Below are 22,382 nucleotides of genomic sequence, written 5' to 3'. Positions count from 1 at the left end.
GAATTATGCGTTATTAGCCAAAACATTGTGGAAAATACATATTAAAAAAGATTGTCTCTGGATTAAATGGGTGAGCCACACTTATAGCCACTTTGGTAATATCTGGGAATGAAATGGGCTTAAAGAAGAATCTCCTGTAATTAAGCAAATCCTTCGTATTCGAGACATAATAATTTCAAAGGTAGGATCGATGAATGATGTTATCTTGAGCTTGAATAGATGGTTCACTTGTGATTGAGGGATATCAAGAGCATATGAAGCAAGATTGTATGTGAGTCTATGATGTTTACTTATTACGTACATGCTCCGGAGGCTCAGTGTAGTTTTTTTGCTTTACTTTGATGTGTATCTTATCTTAAAAATGCCCAGTGTAGTCATATGATTACTCACCTTTTTACCTATTTTAATGACAAGAAGCCAAAAACATGACTCGGAAGACTTCATGTTCGAATCGCAAATTATTCGATAATTTTATTTTTTGACGAGTGCCGATAGGAGGATGTTTACATTAAATGAACAAATACGAAGTCCAATTTCTTGCAATGTAGAATGGCGTATACTTTCAACCACATCCTTAAAAATTCAATACAAAAGGTAACTAAAGTTGAGGAAAGATTTACAACAAAACATGTAAAGAAAGCAATCCATCCATACATGTCCAATTTTTTGCAATGTAGAATGACATCTAGTTTCAACCACATCCTTAAAAAATTCAATACAAAAGGAAACTGAAGTTGAGGAAAGAATTACAGCAAAACATGTAAAGAAAGGCAATCCATCCATACACATATCCCTAACCCTTCTGTCATATTAAAAAAAAAAAAGAAAAGGGGTGGGGGGAGAGAGGGGGCGCCTTCTCTTAATTTAAAACTCACTATTTCGTTCCCATACTACAAATTCATCAAGCCCCCTTAAGCTTTTCAAAGGAAGACCTCTCACACCCCACAAGAATAGAAAGTCTAATTACCATTGCACGTAGACTGCAAAAAGTGACTATGATTTTGCCGCCGAAGGAGCACGAGGGTGGGAGAGAAATGTAAACTCACTCTTGAATTTCCATTTAATACAAAGTAATTGAATCCCAGGTCTTTCATGCTTTTAAGAACCTTGGACAGCTAGCTTCTGAAGATGATCAAGGAACACTTCAAGGCTAACATCATCGGTGAAGATGATGTCAGAGCCAGGCGCCATCATCTCATTTGCATTACTATAGGTGGCAGATGGATTCAACTTAGCCAACAGGAATCTTGCCTGTCAAAATGGCATTCCAATTATTAGAAACACATGAAAGTATCATATTCAAGATAGCCAGTTTCTGAAGAACAATTTTTCTGGCAACATCAAAATTTTTCACATGAAAACAACAGAAGGCATTCTACATATAAGAAATAACTAGAGACATGCATAGAAAGGCATAACAAATTCTTATCATTTCAGTCATACTGGTTTATTCTATTTTCTCAATTCCTTCAAGACATATAGAAGGTTTTTTCTTGTTTATGTTTTAGGAGGCGTGGTTGGGTTTCGGAGGCGCCTCTCACTTCCTCAAGCTGCTACAGCAAAGCCAAACATGTTCTCTCCAGCTATCCAATATGAAAAGGTTGACACGTGCAAGGATTGAAGAGATGCATATTTTACGTTCACCAAGATTTTACATATAATGAAGATAATTTAGATGAATCCAAGGGTGCCTCATTTATTCCAAAATGACTGCATTTTAAAGATATGAACTGAGTTCCAAAGCAAAAAAGCCCAAATATGAGAGGAGAATAACAACAAAAACACTCCTGCGAGTAGAGAAAGAGCTAACAGCATGTTCCCAGCTAAAATCCTAAATGGTCAAGTTTGCTAGAAGCTAGGATTCACAAACATATGTATTTGAGGACAACCAATTTGTGGTCCAGGACAAATATTTTAACTAACAGGTAAATGTATTGATACACAGACAGATCAAACCACACATTTAAACAAAATTTAAGAACAAAGGCTACCTGCGAGCCATGCTGATCACAAACTACAAGCCTTGGTGCAGGAAATCGATCGCGAATTATCAACTGAGCATCATCAAGTGGAGCTTGCAATAAGTGTGCAAAAGCCTATGACAAGGGAAAGGAGGTATATCTCATGAAAAATTTTCAAGACAGATTTCAAAGATGTAAAAGAAATCAAAAAGATTCAATAGAAGAAACTATTTTCATAACTGCCTATGGAGAGCCAAAAAAAATAATACCCGGTTTCACAACAATCACATTCATAAAGCTGACACCCGCAAATGAAAGCACCAGCACTCCCAAAGAACGAAAAATTTTCACCGTCAACAACAAGACCAACAAAAAGAATAAAAACACACCTCATGCTCTGGCTGATTCTGGTATCCCATGTTTCTCCATTGAGCTATTGTCATTCCATGAAAAATAACTACACTAAAATATGCATCCAGCAAGAGAATACGATCAGCTCCAATTGATTGTACATCCAGCAAAACTGGTGCAGGGAGCGAATTGAAGGAATAAGATATCAATGATGGTTGAATCATCACTGCAGCATTGCTCACAGTTTCTCGATTCAACAAAATGCGGAAATAAGCAGTCTCATCCGGACTATTATTGAACACCTAATATAAAAGCAAGAAAGAGAAACTACCAAATAAATTTGAAAGAACACTTTTATCACTAATAATGAAAAGAAGTAAAGAACGGCATAGGAAAATAAAAACCACACAATCAATTTACCTGTACAAATTGTGATCTTCGCAGATTAAACATAAACTGAGGAAACAAAGAAAACACAGGATTCAAGGTGAATGAGGATGGATCATCTTTACGATAATCACCAAATTTGGAACATAGGCGAATTAGATTCCGATCTATCCATCTTGTGGCATCAAATCCATCCTGAAAATCATGAACAAGATACAGCAAGTAAAGTAAAAATGCAACATTATATTTAAAAGTACAAAACTTTTGGGATGATCTCACCCCAATATTAATTTAACAATGCCGCTTACTAACTGTGCTTATGCATAATTTGCTCTCAGCAGCATTTAGATAAAACGTATATAAAGTACTGATATATGTGCATACTACATAATTCACAGTTAAGTGATGCAGTATGCTACAAAACTGCAGTGATACACCAGAAGCTGGGGATTTGTGTTTGCCATATTTATCTGATTTATCTACAGAGTACAATAATGTCCGTACCTCCATTTCCATTTTATAAGAAGCTAATCTAGCAGTTACCACAGCAGCAACTTCTTGATCAAAACCTTGCACTAAGTCCTGCAGGCACCAAAAAAATCAGAAAGCAACTTTCATAAATTTTGCTAGAGAAAACACCCCAAGATTATTTAAAGGAGAAAAAAAAACAGGGTAGGAAAACTAACGTGATATGATATCACAAGCCTATGTCGTACAGGAAGATGGATTCAAAGCGAATTGGGATTTCTCCTTATACTCTGAACTTAATAAGACAATTAAAAGGCGCTACAAATTTGATCGAGTTGAATACAGAGACCAAAAAAGGACAATATAGCAATTAAAGGCCTACATCTAAAACAGCCATGCATGCTTGAGAAATTATCAACTCTATTTTTCTTTTCTTTTTTCTATTAAGTTGTGTGAGTACTATCTTCAAGCTATGAGACAAAGCCTTCTGTGCATGACAATGAGGTCTGGATCAATATATTGTTTGAATCTCACAGGAAAAAACATGTCCCATTCAATTTCTTTCAAACTTGCATTTCCAACCGAAAATACATAATAATAAAACCAAGAAACACCATCCAATTCAATAGAGTACACAACATTTTTTTGCACGTGTTTGTTGTCCTCTTTTTTCTTGGGTTTGGGTGGGAGTNGGGGGGGGGGGGGGATTACAGAGCAAACAAGAGATCAACAAAATATGAAGAAGATATTTCTTAATAACATCCATCAATTGTTTTAATAACAATAAAAAAGAAAAAAAAAACAAGGAACAGCCACGAAACATCCTATATTTAAAAAACACACTTATTTTATTGAAGATCTTTCTGAAAGTTGTACAAGAAAAAAAAATCACAGCACATCAGATAGAAACAAATATTTATCCTACCTCATTGCCCACTGTACTATCTACCCATCGTCTAGTAACAGTTGTGACTCTTAGCCTCATCTGGCCATCAGGGCTCTGATAACTGCAACCAGAAGAGAGAGTTGACATAGAGGGTAGTGCAGTGGACAACATTGTTTCCAAGAAGGAAAGTACTTAAGATTCTTGACATACCTCGTAAGGAACTGGATGAATAATTGAGGATTTGTTCCTGAAGAATCAGACTTTTCGCTAGAAGAAACATCAAAGAAAACAGTTAAGCAAGTATTTCTGTCAAGTCCACACAATTTCCAAGCTGTAGTATTCCCCTCGCCGATAACTGTGTTGGCAACTGAAGGTCCTTTCTGTAACAGTTCCTCATCAGAAGTGGTAAATGACAGCATGCTCAAAAGAATTTATTGAACTTGGAAAGAACAAACCTTCTCTAGTGATGAGCATGGCCCAATGATCCCTTGGATTTTTATATCCTTTGAACAGTTAATCTCAAGTGAGCCACTAAACACCAAGCAAATATCAGTAATATTTATTTTCATGATACAATCTCTTTGTCAAGATACACAAAACAATTAGATGAACGTCAAACAAAAAAAACGACATTGATCCTAGTCACATAATTTGATGGTTCCTTTGTTCACAAGAAAAAGTAATAACCAAAGTGGAAACACTATCATATAAGATCCAAATTATACACATCAAGAACAAGCAAACCAAACAAAGGTTCCCCTTTTAAAAAAATACAGGGTCTATAAAATTCAAATAGAGAACTCATTTGATATATCAGCTCAAATTTCAGTTAATGGTAAGAGATCAAAGATAAAAATAACAGAGATATTGAAATACAGCCTGAGGTTAACAAGATAGTGGCATCGCGACTACAATTTCAGAAGTTGCCTATGCATTACATTGACATACATTAATATGACAAGCCAATTGCAATTCATGCATATTTCTCTCTACTATAAAAGTAATAACCAAAGTGGAAACACTATCTCATTTATTATGTTTTAAATCCAACCCAAAACACTAATAAAATATCCACATATGGGTAACCTAATAAATGAGATGTGTCCTTGAGCTAGAATCCTTGGATAAGGGTCAGCAACATTTCAAGAGGCATCAAGAAAATTACATTCAGATGTAATAAAGTGCTAGGAGTTAGCTGATCAGTAGCATTACATGGAAATAACTTGGGTACAAAGTGCTAGGAGTTAGCTGATCAGTAGCATTACATGGAAATAACTTGGGTACAAAGTAACACTCACACAAGAGATGGCTACACATTATCATTAAAAAAAATCCAGTAATAAAGGAAAAACTCAAGTTATAGGTCCCTGTTAAATCTTATGGGCCTTGCTGTATCGGCTACTCCTACTGTGAACAGACTTTCAAAAATTAACATAAAACAACCCCTAAAAAGAAAATTTCGTGCATAGGCTAAGCCACAAATAAATAAGTTTACAAGAAAATGATCAACACTCTTGCATTGATACATGCACTTCATCCTATTTGATTAACGTTGACCAGCAAACCGCCTTCACTGGCGAATATAGGTGTCTGCCTTTAAATTTTTGGGATTTAAGTTGTCTTAGATTGACACAGACCAGCCTCACAAATTTGTCTATATTTGTTATAATTACCACAAACCACTAGTTTTTCTTTCTTTTGATATTTCTACTTTTTCTTCCATATCAACATCATGCTACTAACTCCCTACAGTCTGTTTCTTGAAAAACATTACGTTGCAAATTCGCAGATGAATTTTGAATTTAAAATTTTCTGCACCTGATCTTTATTCAGGTTGTCCATACACCAAGAATGGCTTTACCGAAAAAAGAACAAAATCAGAAAAAAAATACATGAAAGTAAAACGAGTTTTTCATTTCTAATTTCTTAAACTGACTTGAATGAGAGACCAAGACTCTGTTCTCCATCTTCAAAAACACGTTTGAATGAATTCTTGAAAACAGAGTGGCCAAAACTTTCGGCTAGCACAACGAGCCCACCACTATTTTCAATGGCAACCTTCATCTCAGCAATTCCAACCTGAAAAACTTAAATCGTAAATTGATCAGTATAAAGGAGGGCTGTGATTGAAAATGAAGCAGATCTTAAATCACTTGTCTGATGCCCCAAAAATCCTAAATGGGTCCAGAAACTGTATACAGGTCAACAATACAGAGGTCGGTCAAGTTTTTTGGGACCCTAAATACTGGTCACAATAATTTTTTATGCTATAATGAAAAAAATAATAAAGTCCCATACTGTGAAACATTTTCTCGTTTATCCATTTCGGTAAATAACCTTGTGAAACAGAATACCCTAGATCTAACAAACGACAATCTTCCACCATAATAATAAGAAAAACAACATAAAAAAAGTACTTATGCCCAGCTCCATGGATCTACAATTCATCAACAATGAGCGTATAGAATGAAGTTAGAATTTATTTAACTTTCCTTCTCGGCTTCTCCTTTACTTAATTTTTTTCTTTGAAATTATGCTTCTCCTATACTCTAATTGAGCATAAGCGTAGATAACAACGGTGAACCAAACCATTTGAGCTGACAAGAACACACCTGATCAAGGGCAGAGGCAAATACATCCAATACATGCCCCTGATTGACCAGCTGTTTTCCAAGTTGCTCGTAGAATTGGACAGATTTTTTAAAAAAAGGTGCTGCATCCTTGTCAAGATCCTTGTGGGAACGAACTGGATCAGACAAATCTTTAGATCCGATCTGCAAGGAAAAATACCATGTATTTTCACTTGCTCAATAGCTCAAATCAATCAAATTAATAATGTCAAGCCTTAATACAAGAACGATTTTTTATAGCAGCGAATATCAAAATAAATGATCATTTAAGACTATGGACAATAATTTAAACAGATATCAGAAATACAGAAATCCTGGGTCACGCGACTGTACAGAAATACCATACACGCCTAACGAAAACAAAGAATATGGAAAAATGTATAAATTGCTAAAATATGTTCCTGGTCTAATGATTTAATCACTCACACTTTTCAATCAAAGATGTCCCAAAGTTTTAAATGCAAACTTAAATTGAAAAGCCAAAATTTTCAAAATCCCAACACTTAGGGAAAAAAGGTGCAACTAATAAATGCAAAATAAGTAGCAAGTGCAAGTTCAATCAATATCAAGCACTAGAGGAATTGCGATTGATGATATTAAATGGCAAATATTTCAAGGAATGTAACATGTTACGTGTTCTTAGGTAACAAGTCAACTGCTTTTTTAGAGTAAACTACTGAGAAGTAAATTACAGAACTGATCTGAAATTAGTTGGGATTAAGAATCATTTGTTAGTGAATTCCAGGAACACTGAGACCACAGAGTCTATAAAATGTGGTGTTCCTTCTGCATCAGCTCATGAATAGCTGAGTCTCAAAATTCAAAATATTCATCCAATAAATAGAAAATAAAAAATATCTTATGCAGTGTGTCCAGCATGCAACCAAAATTACTCCGTAGAATCTCAGTGTAAATTCATATCACAGTCACGGTCGGCTAATCACAAACTTATATTGAGAAACAAGAACAAAAAAGGCTATACATCACTGAAACGGTAAATGATGCTATAACAAAACAAACTACAACCTCCAATCTAAACATATAAAGTCTAAGGCTTTACCGCTCCTGGGCCTTCCGTACATGGACCTCCTACAAATGCGATAATTCGGGCACCGATACCTGTAGTGCATGCACCTAGTAATCCAGCCGCAACACTCAATGCAGCTCCTGTACACCTCGATGCCCTGTTTCCTGGTGTCACAGGCCATTGGTCTGTTCCCAACTCATCCAGCAACTACACCGCAAAAAAAATAAAATAAAACAATACAGGGATCAAAATCTAATGCCCAAAATTCAAATTCCTCAAAACAATCAAACTTCTTATCGTAAAGTAAGAATCTTTTATTTCTGGTTCACAGTTAAAATTCAAACAGAGTCCACATATAAATAGAAACAAAATTTTCCGCAATTATAAAGTAGTTAAATCACCGAATCAAATGAGTATTCACACTCAGAAGCGGGCAATAAAAAACGATTGATGCCAGCATTGGGAGTCGCTCCCGCCATAGGGCTCGGACCACCACCACCCATTGGTCTGATAGGTCTTCCACCAGGAGCCCCGAGTCCCAACTGCTCCAAGACCTGATCTTTTGTCAACTCCTTGGACCCTCTAAATACATAAACCTTGGACATCTCCGAAAACCCCAATTCATGCACCTGCACCTGTGTACCAAACGACACAAACCCAACCAACGCGTTATCCGGAAGAACCCCGATCGCTCGTTTCAGCGCCGATTTCGCAAAATCCAGCTCCTCCTCCAGCATGCACGTATCCAAAACAAACAAATAAATAGGGGAAGGGTTGAAATTCGGTAAATTCTGGTAGTTAGGGATTAAGTACTCGATGGATGGGAAATTAGGGTACAATTCGGCAGGCATGTTCGTCTGCGATATCGACGAATATTGCTGCGGGAAATGATTCCTCTGGAAGCAAAAAGGGCAGATCCAAATCATGGCAGTGAAATCAACGCGGCAGAACGGGTTCAACACGGCGGTGCAAGTCTTGCATCGGAGAGGAGGATACGGGACCGCCTGCAGATCGACGTGAGGTCTGATTGGCTGGATCGTTGCGGCAATCGGAACCACGCATTTTGAAGCTTCGACTTTGGACCGCGGCCAGTTGAGCCATGTCATACGAACTCCTTCAATACCTTCGGGATCGCTTTGAGCATATTCCGGCGCCGCCATCAGTGAGAAGAGCTACGGAATTGGAATTGGAATTCGAAATTGGGCGGTGTGTTTGACGATTTTTGGGGAAAATTTTTGCACTTGGGCGATCCCCGACAGTAGGAAGGGGGATCACAAGATCGAAGGAAGAGAGGGCAATCAAAAAATTTCAGTGTGTGTTATATATACGTATATTTATATTTATTGAATATCAATATTATATAAGTTTCATCCAATTTATATATGTACTAGGCAAGGGCACCTCACTGAATCGAGGTGTCTTAGTCAGATTTATATTCCAATATATGATTATTTATATTTTTTCCAAGAAAAAATAAATATATGTTGTGTAGATTTTATTTGATAATTTATTTTTTTGCTAAAGTATAATAAATAATTAAATATGAACTAAAAAACAATTATTGATTTTTTCATAATTAATTGATATAGCTAACAATAATTAATTGAAGTATATAAAATATTTGGCTTTTTTATAAAAAAAAAAAAAAATTAGAGATTATATTAAAATTTAAAATTTTAGAGATTATTTTACAAAAGTTATTGGGTTTTTATTTTGTAAGGTCTAAGAACTTCGAATTACGTAACCTGACTGTATGCAATCTAGGGTGTTTATTTAAAATATGTGATTTACTATTTTTATGCATTTCATTTGCATGAGTATTGCATTGTTAAATGTGTATTTCATTGGTTGTTAAAGTTTCATGCATTAGAGTCTTAAGTTGCATTTCGCGCTCGAACGGATAACGGAGATCGGAGATAATCAGGAAAAATGCTTTTATTAAATAATTATTTTTAGTTAGTTAATATATGGTGTAATTAAGGATGATTTTTGAAAATGAACCTTGGTTGGGAATTTTTACTCGTCGGGTCATAGTTTTTAGCCAATACGCAAATTTTAACGATTCAGAGAACTTTTTTAAGGTTCGGGCAATATTTTCAAAAACGTACCTAAACAAAATATTTTTCGGGAGTGTTATTGGGTTTGATGGGTTTATTTTAGTGCTTAGTGAGCCCAAAACCCTTTTAATCTATTTAATTTTTAATTAGGACCCGTTAGTGCACAAATTTTCTACTTAAACATGACCTCATCAAATCCTAAACCTAATACACATTCTTGGCTGCCCCACTCTCTCATTCAGCAGCCTCCACCTTTGAAAATCAGCAGCCACCATTGGTTTTTCTCTCAAGCTTTCAAGAAAAATTCTTCCCCGCCTCTTCGATGCGCGTTCTTCGCAAAGGTTGTCAAGTTTTTGAGCACATAAACATTAAGGCATGCCTTGTATCATTCTTTTTTTCATCATTCATGCTATGTATGCTGATGTATATGTATTTGCATAAGGAAACCTTTGATCTAGCATGTACCAATGTTTTTGGCATGGTTTGACATGAAAGAATTGCATACTTTTGATCATGACTCACGATTTTCTTGATATTGGTGCAAGGGGCTGCCATGGCTGCTAGTTAAAGGGTTGTTCTTGGTGTGGGATATGGCGTCAAAGGGCTGGAGTCGGTTGGAGGTCGAGCACTAGCGAAGGCCGTAGGGTTTTTCTTGTTTGCGTGAGTCGGGAGTGGCTAGATCGAAGGATTTTAGCGAGCCGGCGGTGCAAGGGCCGTTCCTAGCCTTGGACCAGACCTTGGTTTGTCTGAGTCATGGTCTAAGATGGCTCGAACGCTGCTGGACTTGACCACAAATCCCATCGAGCGAGTTGTCTCAAGTTTGGTCGCAGGTGGGGTTCTTTTGGTTACTCTTGGGTGTGGCTGTCTTGCGGCATGCATGGGGCTGTGAGCTTGCGTTAGGTCGGTCCAGGAGGGTCCTAAGGTGGGCTAGGAATAGTTGGTCCAAGGCTGGTTCGAGCTGGTAGGGTCTAGGGTCGAAGGTTTTGCAAGTTTAATGCATTAGAGTTTGCGGGTGTAACGCGCTGGAAATTTCCAGCAACCTCCAGGCGTGATTCGTGGGTCATAAGTGGTCTGGAACGGGTGGTTTAGAGGCTGGTCATGTAGGTGTTTTAAGGAGTTTAGTTTGTTTTGGGTCGAAATTTTGAGGTTCAGGGGTGAAATAGTCATTTAGGGTTTCCAGGGGCAAAATAGTCATTTTGCACCCGGGTTGAATTAGCAGTCTTGGCAGCGCCCTAAACACGATATGTCATGTTTTAAATGTTTATGTTATCATGTATATGAATCTTTATGTAATTATGAAAAAATACGTTGCATGCTTGATTTTAAGAAAAAATTTATGTATATGCTTGGTTTTATTAAGTGATGAATATGATGACATGTTTTGAAGAATGTGAGGTAGTTGTGACTAATATGATGACATGATGACACGATTGTCACGTCCCGAGACCAAAGCGACTGTGACATCCAGCATTGTTTAACAATTATTTGAAAACAATAAGCCTCGTATCAAAACAAACCAGTCTTTTTCATAAATAAATATTGTCTTTACAATGACAATTGAAAATTACATCAGAGTTGCGGAAGCGAAATAAATACAAAGGAAATACAACTTTTGATCATGGATTTATCGATGCGTTCACCAACCCCAGAATGCTTCTTGATCTTCATCATTCACTTGCTCCTCAATCTTATCTGGGAAGAGATGTAAGGGGTGAGCGTTTTGGGAAACACTCAGCAAGTGGGGGCCGATCGATTTCCACAAATAAATACTTATAGAGAAAGTTTTAACTCATCCTTTTAACAACTTTCAAAACTTATTAATTAGACTTATCAGAACCGAATCAAGTTATACAAAGACTATCAGACATTTTAGAGTAAATCAGAATCAGATCATAAGCGAATCAGAACAAACAAAACACTGTTACGCTTCTCATTTTCTATGGTCAAATTGTCCCCAATATGTTAGTCCTCTAAGGGGTGAGGCCAGAACACGGTTTTATACCCACCGATGGGGGACAAACAGAACACGATTTTATACCCACCGATGGGGGCCAGAACAGAGTCACAATTATCGTTCCATATCTAACTCGAATTGAACAGTGTAACTCAGACTCAGATTTCTCGGATAGAACTTTTCAAAATATTGACAGAAATCGGCAGAATCAAAGAATATCGAATTTCAGAATAAACTTAACAGTTTTCTTTTGTCCCTTCCAGGCGATTGGAAAAAGAGTTTCATTTTTGAATGAAGTCGACAAGAATTCCTAACACGAAACTCCAGCACGAGACTTCCTCTTCCTTCCTTGCTAGCGGCGGCCGAGGGATTGCTTGGATGGGGAGTTGGCCGAATTTCTTTGAGGCTTTTTGGTATGGTTTCTTATGCATGTAAGGGTCCTATTTATAGGTGAAATTTGACTCCCCAACTCCCCCATGGCCTATCACCTTGAAGCCCAAGCAAATGAGTAAATGTAGTCAAGGTTAACTCAAGCACCAAGGGTTAGATCAACTCAAAGGACATTCCTTACATAATAAATTTGTCATCTCCTTTAGCTCCTCCTTTAGCTTCCTTTTTGGTCTATTTTAGGACAAACATGGTTTAAAAGATTGAATCCTTGAGCTGGGGGTTTACTTCTCCGATGACGATTCTTTGATTGATGCGATTTCTTATAGCATAGCTTCTCGTTGAGCTAATCTCCGAGCTTCGGAGCTACTTCCTCGAGTCAAGTTAGCTAAAAATTTAAGTTCATCTTTGAGTTTTATAGTTAGAATGAAAGTTTTGAGCTTAGTTTAAGCTTAGTTTCGAGTTTTTATTTCTTACATGATTTGTTTTGGAAATTCCGGGTTCTCACATCCCACCCTCTTTATTGAAAGTTTCGTCCTCGAAACTTGGATCAGCTCGATCTTTTGAATAGATGATGATATTGTGTGCGCTTCTTCTCTTCTAGTTCCCAGGTTGCTTCTCATTCGGTATGATTTGACCACTGCACTTTGACATATGGGATTGTCCGGTGTCTCAACATTTGATCTTTTGTGTCCACTATTCGAATAGGGACCTCTTGATATTTAAGTTCTTCATTCAGATGTCCTTCAATCATCAACAGTGCAACTTTGAGAATATGACTCGGGTCTGGGACGTATCTCCTCAGTTGTGAGATGTGGAAAACGTTGTGAATTCTTGACATATCTGGTGGCAAAGCTAGTCGGTAGGCTAGGATTCTCACTTTTTCCAGTATCTCGAATGGTCCTACATATCTGGGATTTAGCTTTCCGGACTTGTTGAATCGAACCACTCATTTCATAGGAGAGACTTTAACATACGCCTTTTCATCGATTACTAATTCCAACTGTCTCCTCTTTAAATCTGCCTAGCTCTTTTGTCTATCATGTGATGTCTTGAGTCTTTCTCTGATTATATCATCTTTGTCAATGGTTATTTGAACAAGTTCAGGTCCAGTGATAACTTTTTCTCCGACTTCATCCCAGTACAAAGGTGATCTACACTTTCTCCCGTGCAATGCTTCATACGGAGCCATTTCAATACTGCTATGGTAACTGTTATTATAAGCAAATTCTATCAGGGGTTACTGCTCGCACCAATTTCCTTGAAAATATAGAGCACATGCCCTCAACATGTCCTCGAGGGTTTGAATCGTCCTTTCAGTTTGGCCATCAGTCTGAGGATGATAGGCCGTGCTGAGAGTGATTTTGGTTCCCATAGCCTTTTGAAAACTTTTTCATAATCGTGATACGAATCTTGGATCTCTGTCAGATAATATGCTTGCCGAAACTCCGTGTAATCTCACTATATGATCCACGTACAAGGTAGCTAATTTGTCTAAATTGTAATTCATTTGAACCAGTAAGAAATGTGCCAATTTGGTTAGTCTGTCAATGATTACCCATATCCCACCGTGACCTTGCCTGGATTTTGGTAGTCCTACTACTAAATTCATGGAGATTTGTTCCCACTTCCACTTGGGTATCTCTAGTGGTTGCAGCAGTCCTCCAGGTCGTTGATGTTCTACCTTGACTTGTTGACAGGTTAAGTATTTTACAACAAAGATCGCTTCGTCTTTCTTCATTCCATTCCACCAATAGTTATTTTTCAGATCTCGGTACATCTTGGTGCTCCCTGGATGTACTGAAAATTTTGATTTATGTGCCTCGGCCATTACTTTTTCCTGAATCCCATCGATGTCTGGCACGCATAACCGTCCTTTTATCCATAGAATACCATTTTCATCAATCTGAAATTCTGGAGCTTTTCCTTCTTGAATGTGTTCTTTAATTTTGAGGATAGAGGGATCTTGGCTTTGTTTTAATTTGATCGATTCCTGAAGACATGGTTGCGCTGATAGAGAAGATAAGCTTACTTTCTCAATGTTTCTTCGGCTCAAAGCATCTGCCACTTTAATTGCCTTACCGAGATGGTAATTGATTGATAAATCATAATCTTTCAGAAGTTCCGTCCACCTTCTTTGCCTCATGTTTAATTCATTTTGGGTAAATATGTACTTGAAGCTCTGGTGATCAGTGAATACTTCGCATTTTACTCCATAAAGGTAATGCCTCCAGATTTTGAGCGCAAATACGATTGAAGCTAACTCAAGGTCATGAGTGGGGTAATTTTGCTCATACTGTTTTTATTTCCGTGGTGCATATGCAATTACTTGTCCTTCTTGCATAAGCACACACCCTAACCCTCCTTTTGAAGCGTCACTGTATATGGTGAAGTTCTTGCCATCCTCATGAAGAATTAGCACTGGTGTAGTTGCGAGTTTCGTCTTCAGGGTTTCAAAACTCTTCTCACATGCTTCATTCTAAATGAATTTTGAATTCTTCTGAGTAAGTCTAGTAAGAGGAATGTCTATCGAAGAAAATCCTTCCAAAAATTTTCTATAGTAGTCAGCTAAACCCAGAAAACTTCTTACCTCGGTTACTGTTTTTGGTCGAGACCAGTCCTTGATTGCCTCTATTTTCTTAGGGTCCACTGACACCCCTAATTCAGAGATTATATGGCCTAAGAACGCCACACTTTTTAACAAAAACTCACACTTCTTGAATTTGGCATAGAGTTCCTTCTCTCGTAGTGCCTGCAAAGTGAGACGCAGATGTTCTCTACGTTCTTCCTCACTTGATGAGTAAACCAGGATGTCATCTATGAAAACAACCACAAACTTATCAAGATATGGCTTGAATACACGGTTCATAAGGTCCATGAATGCTGCAGGAGCATTTGTTAGACCAAAAGACATTACCGTGAATTCGTAGTGACCATATCTAGTCCTAAAAGCGGTTTTGTGTATATCCTCTGCTTTGATTTTCAACTGATCATAACCTGACCTTAAATCGAGCTTTGAGAAAACCTTGGATCCTTTTAGCTGATCGAAAAGATCATCTATTCTCGGGAGCGGTTACTTATTATTTATGGTGATCTTGTTTAACTCCCTAAAGTCAATGCATAGCCTCATGCTCCCGTCCTTTTTCTTTACAAAAAGGACCCCCACGGAGATGCACTGAGTCGAATTTCCTTCTTGTCTAGTAATTCTTGAAGTTGCTCCTTTAATTCTTTTAATTCAGCTGGAGCCATTCGGTATGGTGCCTTTGAAATTGTTCCCCACGGAGATGCACTTCTTTAGTTGTTTTCTTTTCCTTTTTAAATTGTTACTATTAGTAAAAAAGTTTCATTTTGTGAATTCATTTTCAATTTTCAGGAACAAATGTTGTTACTAATGGGCAGTCATATAATACTGGAAAGTTTACTCCTTCCTCCCTTTTATTTGTGTCCATGCACTTAAAGTTGATGTCGAGCTATTATGCTTTATGATATGCTGCTGATATGCCTTTTGCCATCATAATTGGACGTCAATTTGGAACCACCCTGGGAAGCCTACCTCCATCATTGTGCCCAGCCGCTACCTTTCATTGATGGGGATAGCCATATCACCTGCATATGCATAAGTTTCAGAATTGTGCTTGTTATTTAAAATGAGATATTATTGTTGCACAGTTAGCTGTCTATGCACATTTGTCTTTAGATCTAGCATTTGAAAACTTTTTTCGTTTTTCTCTGTTCAAAATATATTTACACACACAAAACAGATTTGCATACACAGATAAGAGTAACTTAGAGTTGTACATGAAATCCTTGATTTAAATAAAAATGTCCAATGATCCATAAGATTTTCTTTTTTTTTTATTATTATATGTTAAATGAAATTAAAAGAACGAAATGGACTTATATATATTAGGGGTAGGATTTATGGCTTAAAAAGATTGACTCTAGCAAAGTGAACAAAACAAAAAATTCTTCTTTTCCACCACTGAACAAAACAAAAAATTCTTCTTTTCCACCACACTTGGACCACATTGTGTCACTTCTTTATGCAATGGATAGTGTGTTTTTTTGGAAAACATGAGAATATTATGAAATCACATCTGTAATAAGTATAACTTAGGAGATGGTGTGACCCATCTTATCCAATCAGACATAAAAACGACTTTCTTAACCAGAACGATGGTAGTCTGATTCAACAAAAACAAACTGACAAAATGATATATCTCTAACTAGGATTTTACCATCTTCTTTAAGTAATTAGAACGATGGTAGTCTGATTCAACAAAAACAAATTGACAAAATAATATATCCCTAATTTATATATGCATGAATTTTTATAAATGATGGAAATATGAAAAGTTGAAGGAGATGAATTAATTGTGACTAATACGATGATACGATAATATGATGATATGTAAGGTCAAGGCTCAGTTGATGGGTGAGAGTGTCGTTGATGTCCCCGTCACCCGGTACCGTGTTTATACATAGATGGATCCATTGACCTACAACAGATACGAAAGTCACAATTGAATATCTGAATTCAATAAAAAGAAAAATGTATATGTATATGATGAAAGGAAAAAATATATGATGAAAGGAAAATGTTTAAAGTTTACGTTCATGAAAAGCTATTTTATGAAAGTAACTTTCACAGTTGCTCGTGAATATATATATATATTATTTGTTATCACGGTTAAGGTTTGCTGAGTCAATAGACTCATTAGGTATGATCGGTGCAGGTGAGCATGATGTTGATGAAGGACCTGGACTGAAGGTGCACACAACCCGATGAGCGTCGCTAGTTTTCCGCAATTACTTTTATGATTTAAGTTTAATTTAAAGATTTTACGAATTTTTTGAGGCTTTTGAGTGGTTTGAAAGGATTTAAAGAGTTCATGCTTTATTTTGAAAGAAAAATGCTAGTTTTATGTATGGTTGACGATTTACGATTTCATGTTTTGAATTGCATTTTTGAGATTTTCAAATAATAGGTTGGTTGGTGTTATATAGTGTTTCGGTGGAAAGTATGACTGGAAAAAAAATTCTAGTATATTTTAAAGAAAAACGAGTAGTAGACGTTTCAGCGACACTCTCACCCGTTAATTGAATCTTGGCCTTGCATATCATCGTATTAGTCACAATCNCATAAACTTTCAAAATAAACATTTTAGCATTCATTACAGCATTCAGAGTACTGCCAAAAAGTCTAACATTTTTCAGGTAGAAAATGACCGTTTTGCCCCTGGAACCTTAAATTTCTCAATTTATTCTTAAACCTTAAGACGACGACTCGAATCTATCTAAACTTAACATAATACCTTAAAATACACTCATAAACATTTCATTGATGTAAACTTAAGCTTCTTGACTAATTTCTCAATTCGTTTTAGAAATTAAACGTGTGTCTCGGTTTTAACTCGAATCGACTCAAAACTTAAACAAACTTTACCAAACTTGAACCATAACTTATTAACACCTAACCATACCCTAAAAAACCCAAATCAAACAATTTAGAACCATTGAACAAAGTTAGAACCTTGCTGGAAATTCTGCAAGATTTCGAACCAAACCCTAGCCCTAGCCATGTTCAAGCCATTCCATCCTTGCCTTCAACCACCATGTCCATACCCTAACAAACCCTCTTAGGACCATGACCAACCCCTAGAGACCCTGTTGGATTGAGCTTAAAGAGCCTAGAACCCACAGCCCCCCAAACCCGATCCTTACATGGCTTGCGCGCCAAAGCGTCACGCTACATCACTTTCCCTTCGAACCAGCCTTCCCTCGATCAGCCTAGGACTATGACTAGACCCTATTAAGACCCTTGAACACATCCCAAACAGCAGCTAGTAGCCGTTCCCTCCTAGGACCCAAAACGCAAACCCTAGCTCCTTTAAAACCAAATTTTCGTTCAGCATGTTTCCCTATCTTTTCCAGCCCTTAGTCTTGCTCCTATTAACCCTTAAACATGTTGAAAAACGTCCCTCCCCATAGCCCTATCTTGGCAGCCCCTTTGTGCGTCATAATCATGAATTTAGAAACAAAAAAACTCGAGTTTTGTTCATGTTTTGCCATAAAAACGAAAATAAAAGAAAGTGAATCATGTTTTCATGCACACATGTATTAACACGTATAATATGGTATGAACGATGAGTGAAGGAAGATTGAGGTACGCCTTTGCGTATCATATGCATGAAAATAATTTGCGATGCGAAGAATGTTGGTGGTGAGGGACGAGACTTGCTGCGTTTTTCCTCAAAACTCACGTGATTTTTCCTTGGTTGTCTGGTGTGTGATCGTGTAAGCTGATGGAGAAAAGAGTCCTAGGGTTGCTTGGTGTGAGGCTTGAGTTTGATGGGAATAAAAGAGCTTGAAAGCCTTGATTTTTGATATAAAACACTATGGTACAAGGTTAGGCCCAATAACCTAGTATAAAAGGCCATTAGGCCCATTATAAAGTAGGAAAATAATTTTGTTTAGAAAAATTTTGAAAAATATTAGTCGAGTTTCCAACAAGTTCCTATTTTCGTCAAAAATCGATTATCGGTTTAAAATACGACTCGGCGTGTAAAAAAATCTCAAAAGTTTCCATTTTCGTAAATATCATTTAAAATATACCGTATATTAAATAATTTAAAATAATCATTTGATAAAAGTATTTTCTTTTTTATGGGTCTCCGTTCCTTGATCGCATCTCGAATAACCTTTAAAACACAATTTTATGCATTCTAGTGGACAACCACATTTTAACCATGTAAACATGCCTACCATATTCAATAAATGAAATTAAAATAATTTAATTATGTATTTTTCATTTTTTCTAGATTTGCTAGCAGTTGGATTATATTATTACATTTTGGACCTTACACTGATGACAAAAATGGCGAAAACCTAGAAAATAAAATGCATAAACTCTCTCTAATTTTTAATTGTATTGATTTATCTGAGTTATGATGATTTATATGTACTTCTGATGATTTATAAAAGCACATTTAAATTAATTATTGTGTTGATTTTGGAATCACCAAAAAAAGAGAAATTGTTAAGTATTTATAAGTTTTGGTTATTGTTCGTAAGACAAATAACAGCTTGGAAGTGATAAAATTCAGCAAACAAACAATTTATGCAGTCTGTGTTTCAAAAACACTTGCACATATTTTAGAAGAACTGATTAGGGTCTCCCGGACTCGAAAAGACAGTTTTCACTGAGTGATCAGACATTTATATTGTCTACTTAATTATATCACCGGCCATTTATAGTATCCGATTTGTTTCCTTAACTGGTGAAGACATTTTATTAACAAATTTGAAAATTGGAGAATGTTCAAAGAATGCAAACAAAGACATTATGATCTTTGAATGTCAGTATCACAAGCATTGATTGATGCATATTATATTTGGAATAAGACCAATGACATGTAACACCCAGTACTATTTCAGTTATGGTCATGGTACGACTAAATTATATTCTTCCAAATCTGAACGTTAAAATCATCTATAAAAGTTTATCTCAAGCTTAAGCAAACTCTCTAAACTCTCGATCGATCTACGATATGCTATCTATACATTTAGAGACAAAAAACTTTGCTGAAAATATTCAAGCGCACACATAAAGGCTTATAAGACCTATCTCAAGAGATAATTTGTGCTGAATCTTACTCACATTTGTTTCAAGTTTATATTTTGTTTTTTGCTTGAATTAATTTAACTGTTAGAAAGAGTCTCTCTGTTCAAAATTCGTTTTAAATTGTGAGAAGTTTTTGCTAAGAGTTTCAGTAGGCATTGTATATGTTTTACTGAAGAGGGTGTTTACGAGATTTGTAAAAATCAAAGTCTTCTAGAACTTTCATAAAAACTTTCCTAGCTTGTGTTTTACTTTCAATTGCATTTTACTTTGCCGATCTACTGATCGAGGTCTGCTGATTTTCACCTTGGTTCACAAAGTTCTGTTGGACTCATTTCGCACTGACTTTTATTTGTCTACTAAACTTTAATTTGAAGGTTGAGATTCGATTTCAATTCAAACACAAGTTGAGATCACTGCTACTCATATTTAAGAACAAAATTTTGTGAGGTGTTTATTCACCTCAGTCCAAGCACCTCCACCAATCTAAACAATTTTATAGTTAATGCATGCACAAAAATAATGATTACTGCTTACTAGTTCCTCTTGGCACACGATACATGTAACACTACAAAAAAAAAAGTGTTTCTAGAAGCGGTCTTTGAGGAGCACTTCTAAAACCACTCGTGTAAACTGAAGAACAAAATCGGTTTTACTTAAACCGTTTCTATTTCCTTACTTTTAGGAGTTGTCGCATAACCGCTTTAGTTGTGCAATTTTTAGTACCGATTTGTATCAACCGCTGCTATAAATTGCTCCTATTGATTTAACTATTAGAACCATTCTGGAAACTACTCTAATTGAATATTTTTAAAAGTGGTTTCACAAAACCGGAGTTAAGGACCGCCCTTATAGCTCTATTTTTTTTAGAATTGATTTGAAAATTGCACATATTAAATACATTTATATATAAACCGTTTTTATGCATGGTTCTTATTGATATAACTTTTTAAGAGAACTGTTGTCATATTTAGCGACGGTTTTTCACAACCCGTCGCTAATATTATATTTGCGACGGTTTAAAACAAACCGTCGCTTTTTCAAAAATGCAACGGTTTTACTAATACCCGTCACTATATTTAGCGACAGTGTTAACAAACCGTTGCTAAATTTAGCGACGGGTAAATTCAAACCGTCGCATGTATTCAATTAGCGACTTTTTTACTAAACCCGTCGCTAATATTAGCGACGGTTATTTTGTACTGTCGCTAAATATAGCGACAGTAATGTCATAAACCGTCGCCAAATTTAAATTTTGAAAAATCCGCCATAAATAGCAACGGTTTATTCGACAACCGTCGCTAATAGCGACGGTTGTTTAATTAACCGTCGCCGAATTTTCTATAAATACCTCCACTTCCGATCCATTTCCTTACACCACTTCACAACACTTAAAATTTTTCTCTCTTACATAATTTTACCACTTCACAACGATAAAATTTTTTTTAAACGATTTTAGTTTGGATTTAATGTAAATTTTTTCCCTTTAATTTTTAGTACATTTTTAAGTGTTATTAAGATTAGAATTATGTTATTATAGTAATATGGTAAGTTTTTTAATATTTATTAATTTGTTTTATTTTACCATAAATATTAGCGACGGAAATTATTATATAACCGTCGCTAAGTTAGCGACGGAAGGCATGAATAAGTTGTCGCTAATTTTAGCAACGGTTTATAAATTCCGTCGCTACATTTGTAGACGACGGTGTTTTAATCTGTCGCTAAATAGCGACGGTTTTATATAAATCTGTCACTAATTTTCTAGGCGACGGTTTCTCAAAAACCGTCGCAAATTGCAGGTACAATATCGGAAAAAAACCGTAATGGGTAATGGGTACGAGCATTATCAAACCGCACCTAAAAGAAACAATAGAAGCGGTTTTTCAATTTGTACCACCGGTTGAAAAAACCGCTTCTATAAGATATAAGGCCATAAATAAGATGAGCGATTTTACAACCGGTGGTACAAGTGCTGGAGCGGTTAAAAACCGATCTTAAAATTGAAAAAAACCGCTTCTGTAAGAGTATTTTTTTGTAGTGTAAATGCAAAAATTTTCTTCTTTACGAAATTTTAAAAATTATTTAAAATAAAAAAATCATGGAAAATGTTTTTATATGACTTTGTTTTTTTATAACAATTTTAATTTTAAATGAGATATGGTGTGATTATTCGAATTTTTATAATAAACTTTCTCTTGAATAATGAATGCTGAATAAAATAAGGAAAAATTTGGTATGGAATAAAAACTCAGATCATACACAAAATTTTGTTAGTATAAGGATCTCAAGATATTTACAGTTAACAACAAATATATTTATCGTAATATTCCTTTTGCCCCAAACGACTGGAAATTGCTCGTTGGGCATTCAATACAGTAGCTTCATTACGTACGTGCTTGACTTTTCACACAGTAAAGATCACTCGTTCCCTGATTTTTCTAAGCAGAGCATTGAATACGAAATCATAGGCAAAGAAATTTACCGTAAAAATACCTTTATTAAATGTAAAATAAAATATATAGCTTGTCTAGACATTGACTTTTAACAATTACTCATCTCTAATCTCTCCTTATTCTCCATATATGCTTGATGATGATTTTTATAAAATTCTGCAAATCGTGTAATTTCCGCCATCTTCCATTCATATATA

The 22,382-nt window shown here is 36.0% G+C and overlaps 1 protein-coding gene and 1 long non-coding RNA gene across 2 annotated transcripts; one reads left to right on the top strand and one right to left on the bottom strand.

The window, feature by feature from the left end:
* Positions 1-629: 629 nt before the first annotated feature.
* On the bottom strand, positions 630-9,026 carry LOC140960774 (protein transport protein SEC23 E-like). Its single transcript, XM_073419044.1, has 12 exons — positions 8,112-9,026; positions 7,744-7,917; positions 6,666-6,827; positions 5,990-6,132; positions 4,509-4,584; positions 4,264-4,433; positions 4,093-4,174; positions 3,204-3,281; positions 2,733-2,894; positions 2,351-2,614; positions 1,992-2,096; positions 630-1,251 (listed from the first exon to the last, which is right to left on the bottom strand). The coding sequence occupies exons 1-12, from the start codon at positions 8,868-8,870 to the stop codon at positions 1,099-1,101; spliced, it is 2,328 nt and encodes a 775-aa protein (XP_073275145.1). The 5' UTR covers positions 8,871-9,026; the 3' UTR covers positions 630-1,098.
* Positions 4,549-5,464, top strand: LOC140960775 (uncharacterized). The gene is made up of 2 exons (XR_012172256.1): positions 4,549-5,243; positions 5,310-5,464. It is a non-coding gene; the product is annotated as an uncharacterized lncRNA (long non-coding RNA).
* Positions 9,027-22,382: the final 13,356 nt, after the last annotated feature.

The sequence above is a fragment of the Primulina huaijiensis genome, chromosome 16 (genome assembly GCF_012295235.1).
Source record: "Primulina huaijiensis isolate GDHJ02 chromosome 16, ASM1229523v2, whole genome shotgun sequence".
Taxonomy (NCBI): domain Eukaryota; kingdom Viridiplantae; phylum Streptophyta; class Magnoliopsida; order Lamiales; family Gesneriaceae; genus Primulina; species Primulina huaijiensis.
The sequence above is the reverse complement of the archived record's forward strand: the minus strand, read 5'-3'. Positions and strand labels throughout refer to the sequence as shown.

Coding starts and splice junctions, on each gene's coding strand:
- LOC140960774 (XM_073419044.1), bottom strand. CDS start 8,870: ATGGCGGCGCCGGAATATGCTCAAAGCGATCCCGAAGGTATTGAAGGA. Junction 4,585..5,989: donor AGTCTTGGTCTCTCATTCAA/GTCAGTTTAAGA, acceptor CTTGGTGTTTAG/TGGCTCACTTGAGATTAACT. Junction 4,175..4,263: donor TTCATCCAGTTCCTTACGAG/GTATGTCAAGAA, acceptor TTCTGGTTGCAG/TTATCAGAGCCCTGATGGCC.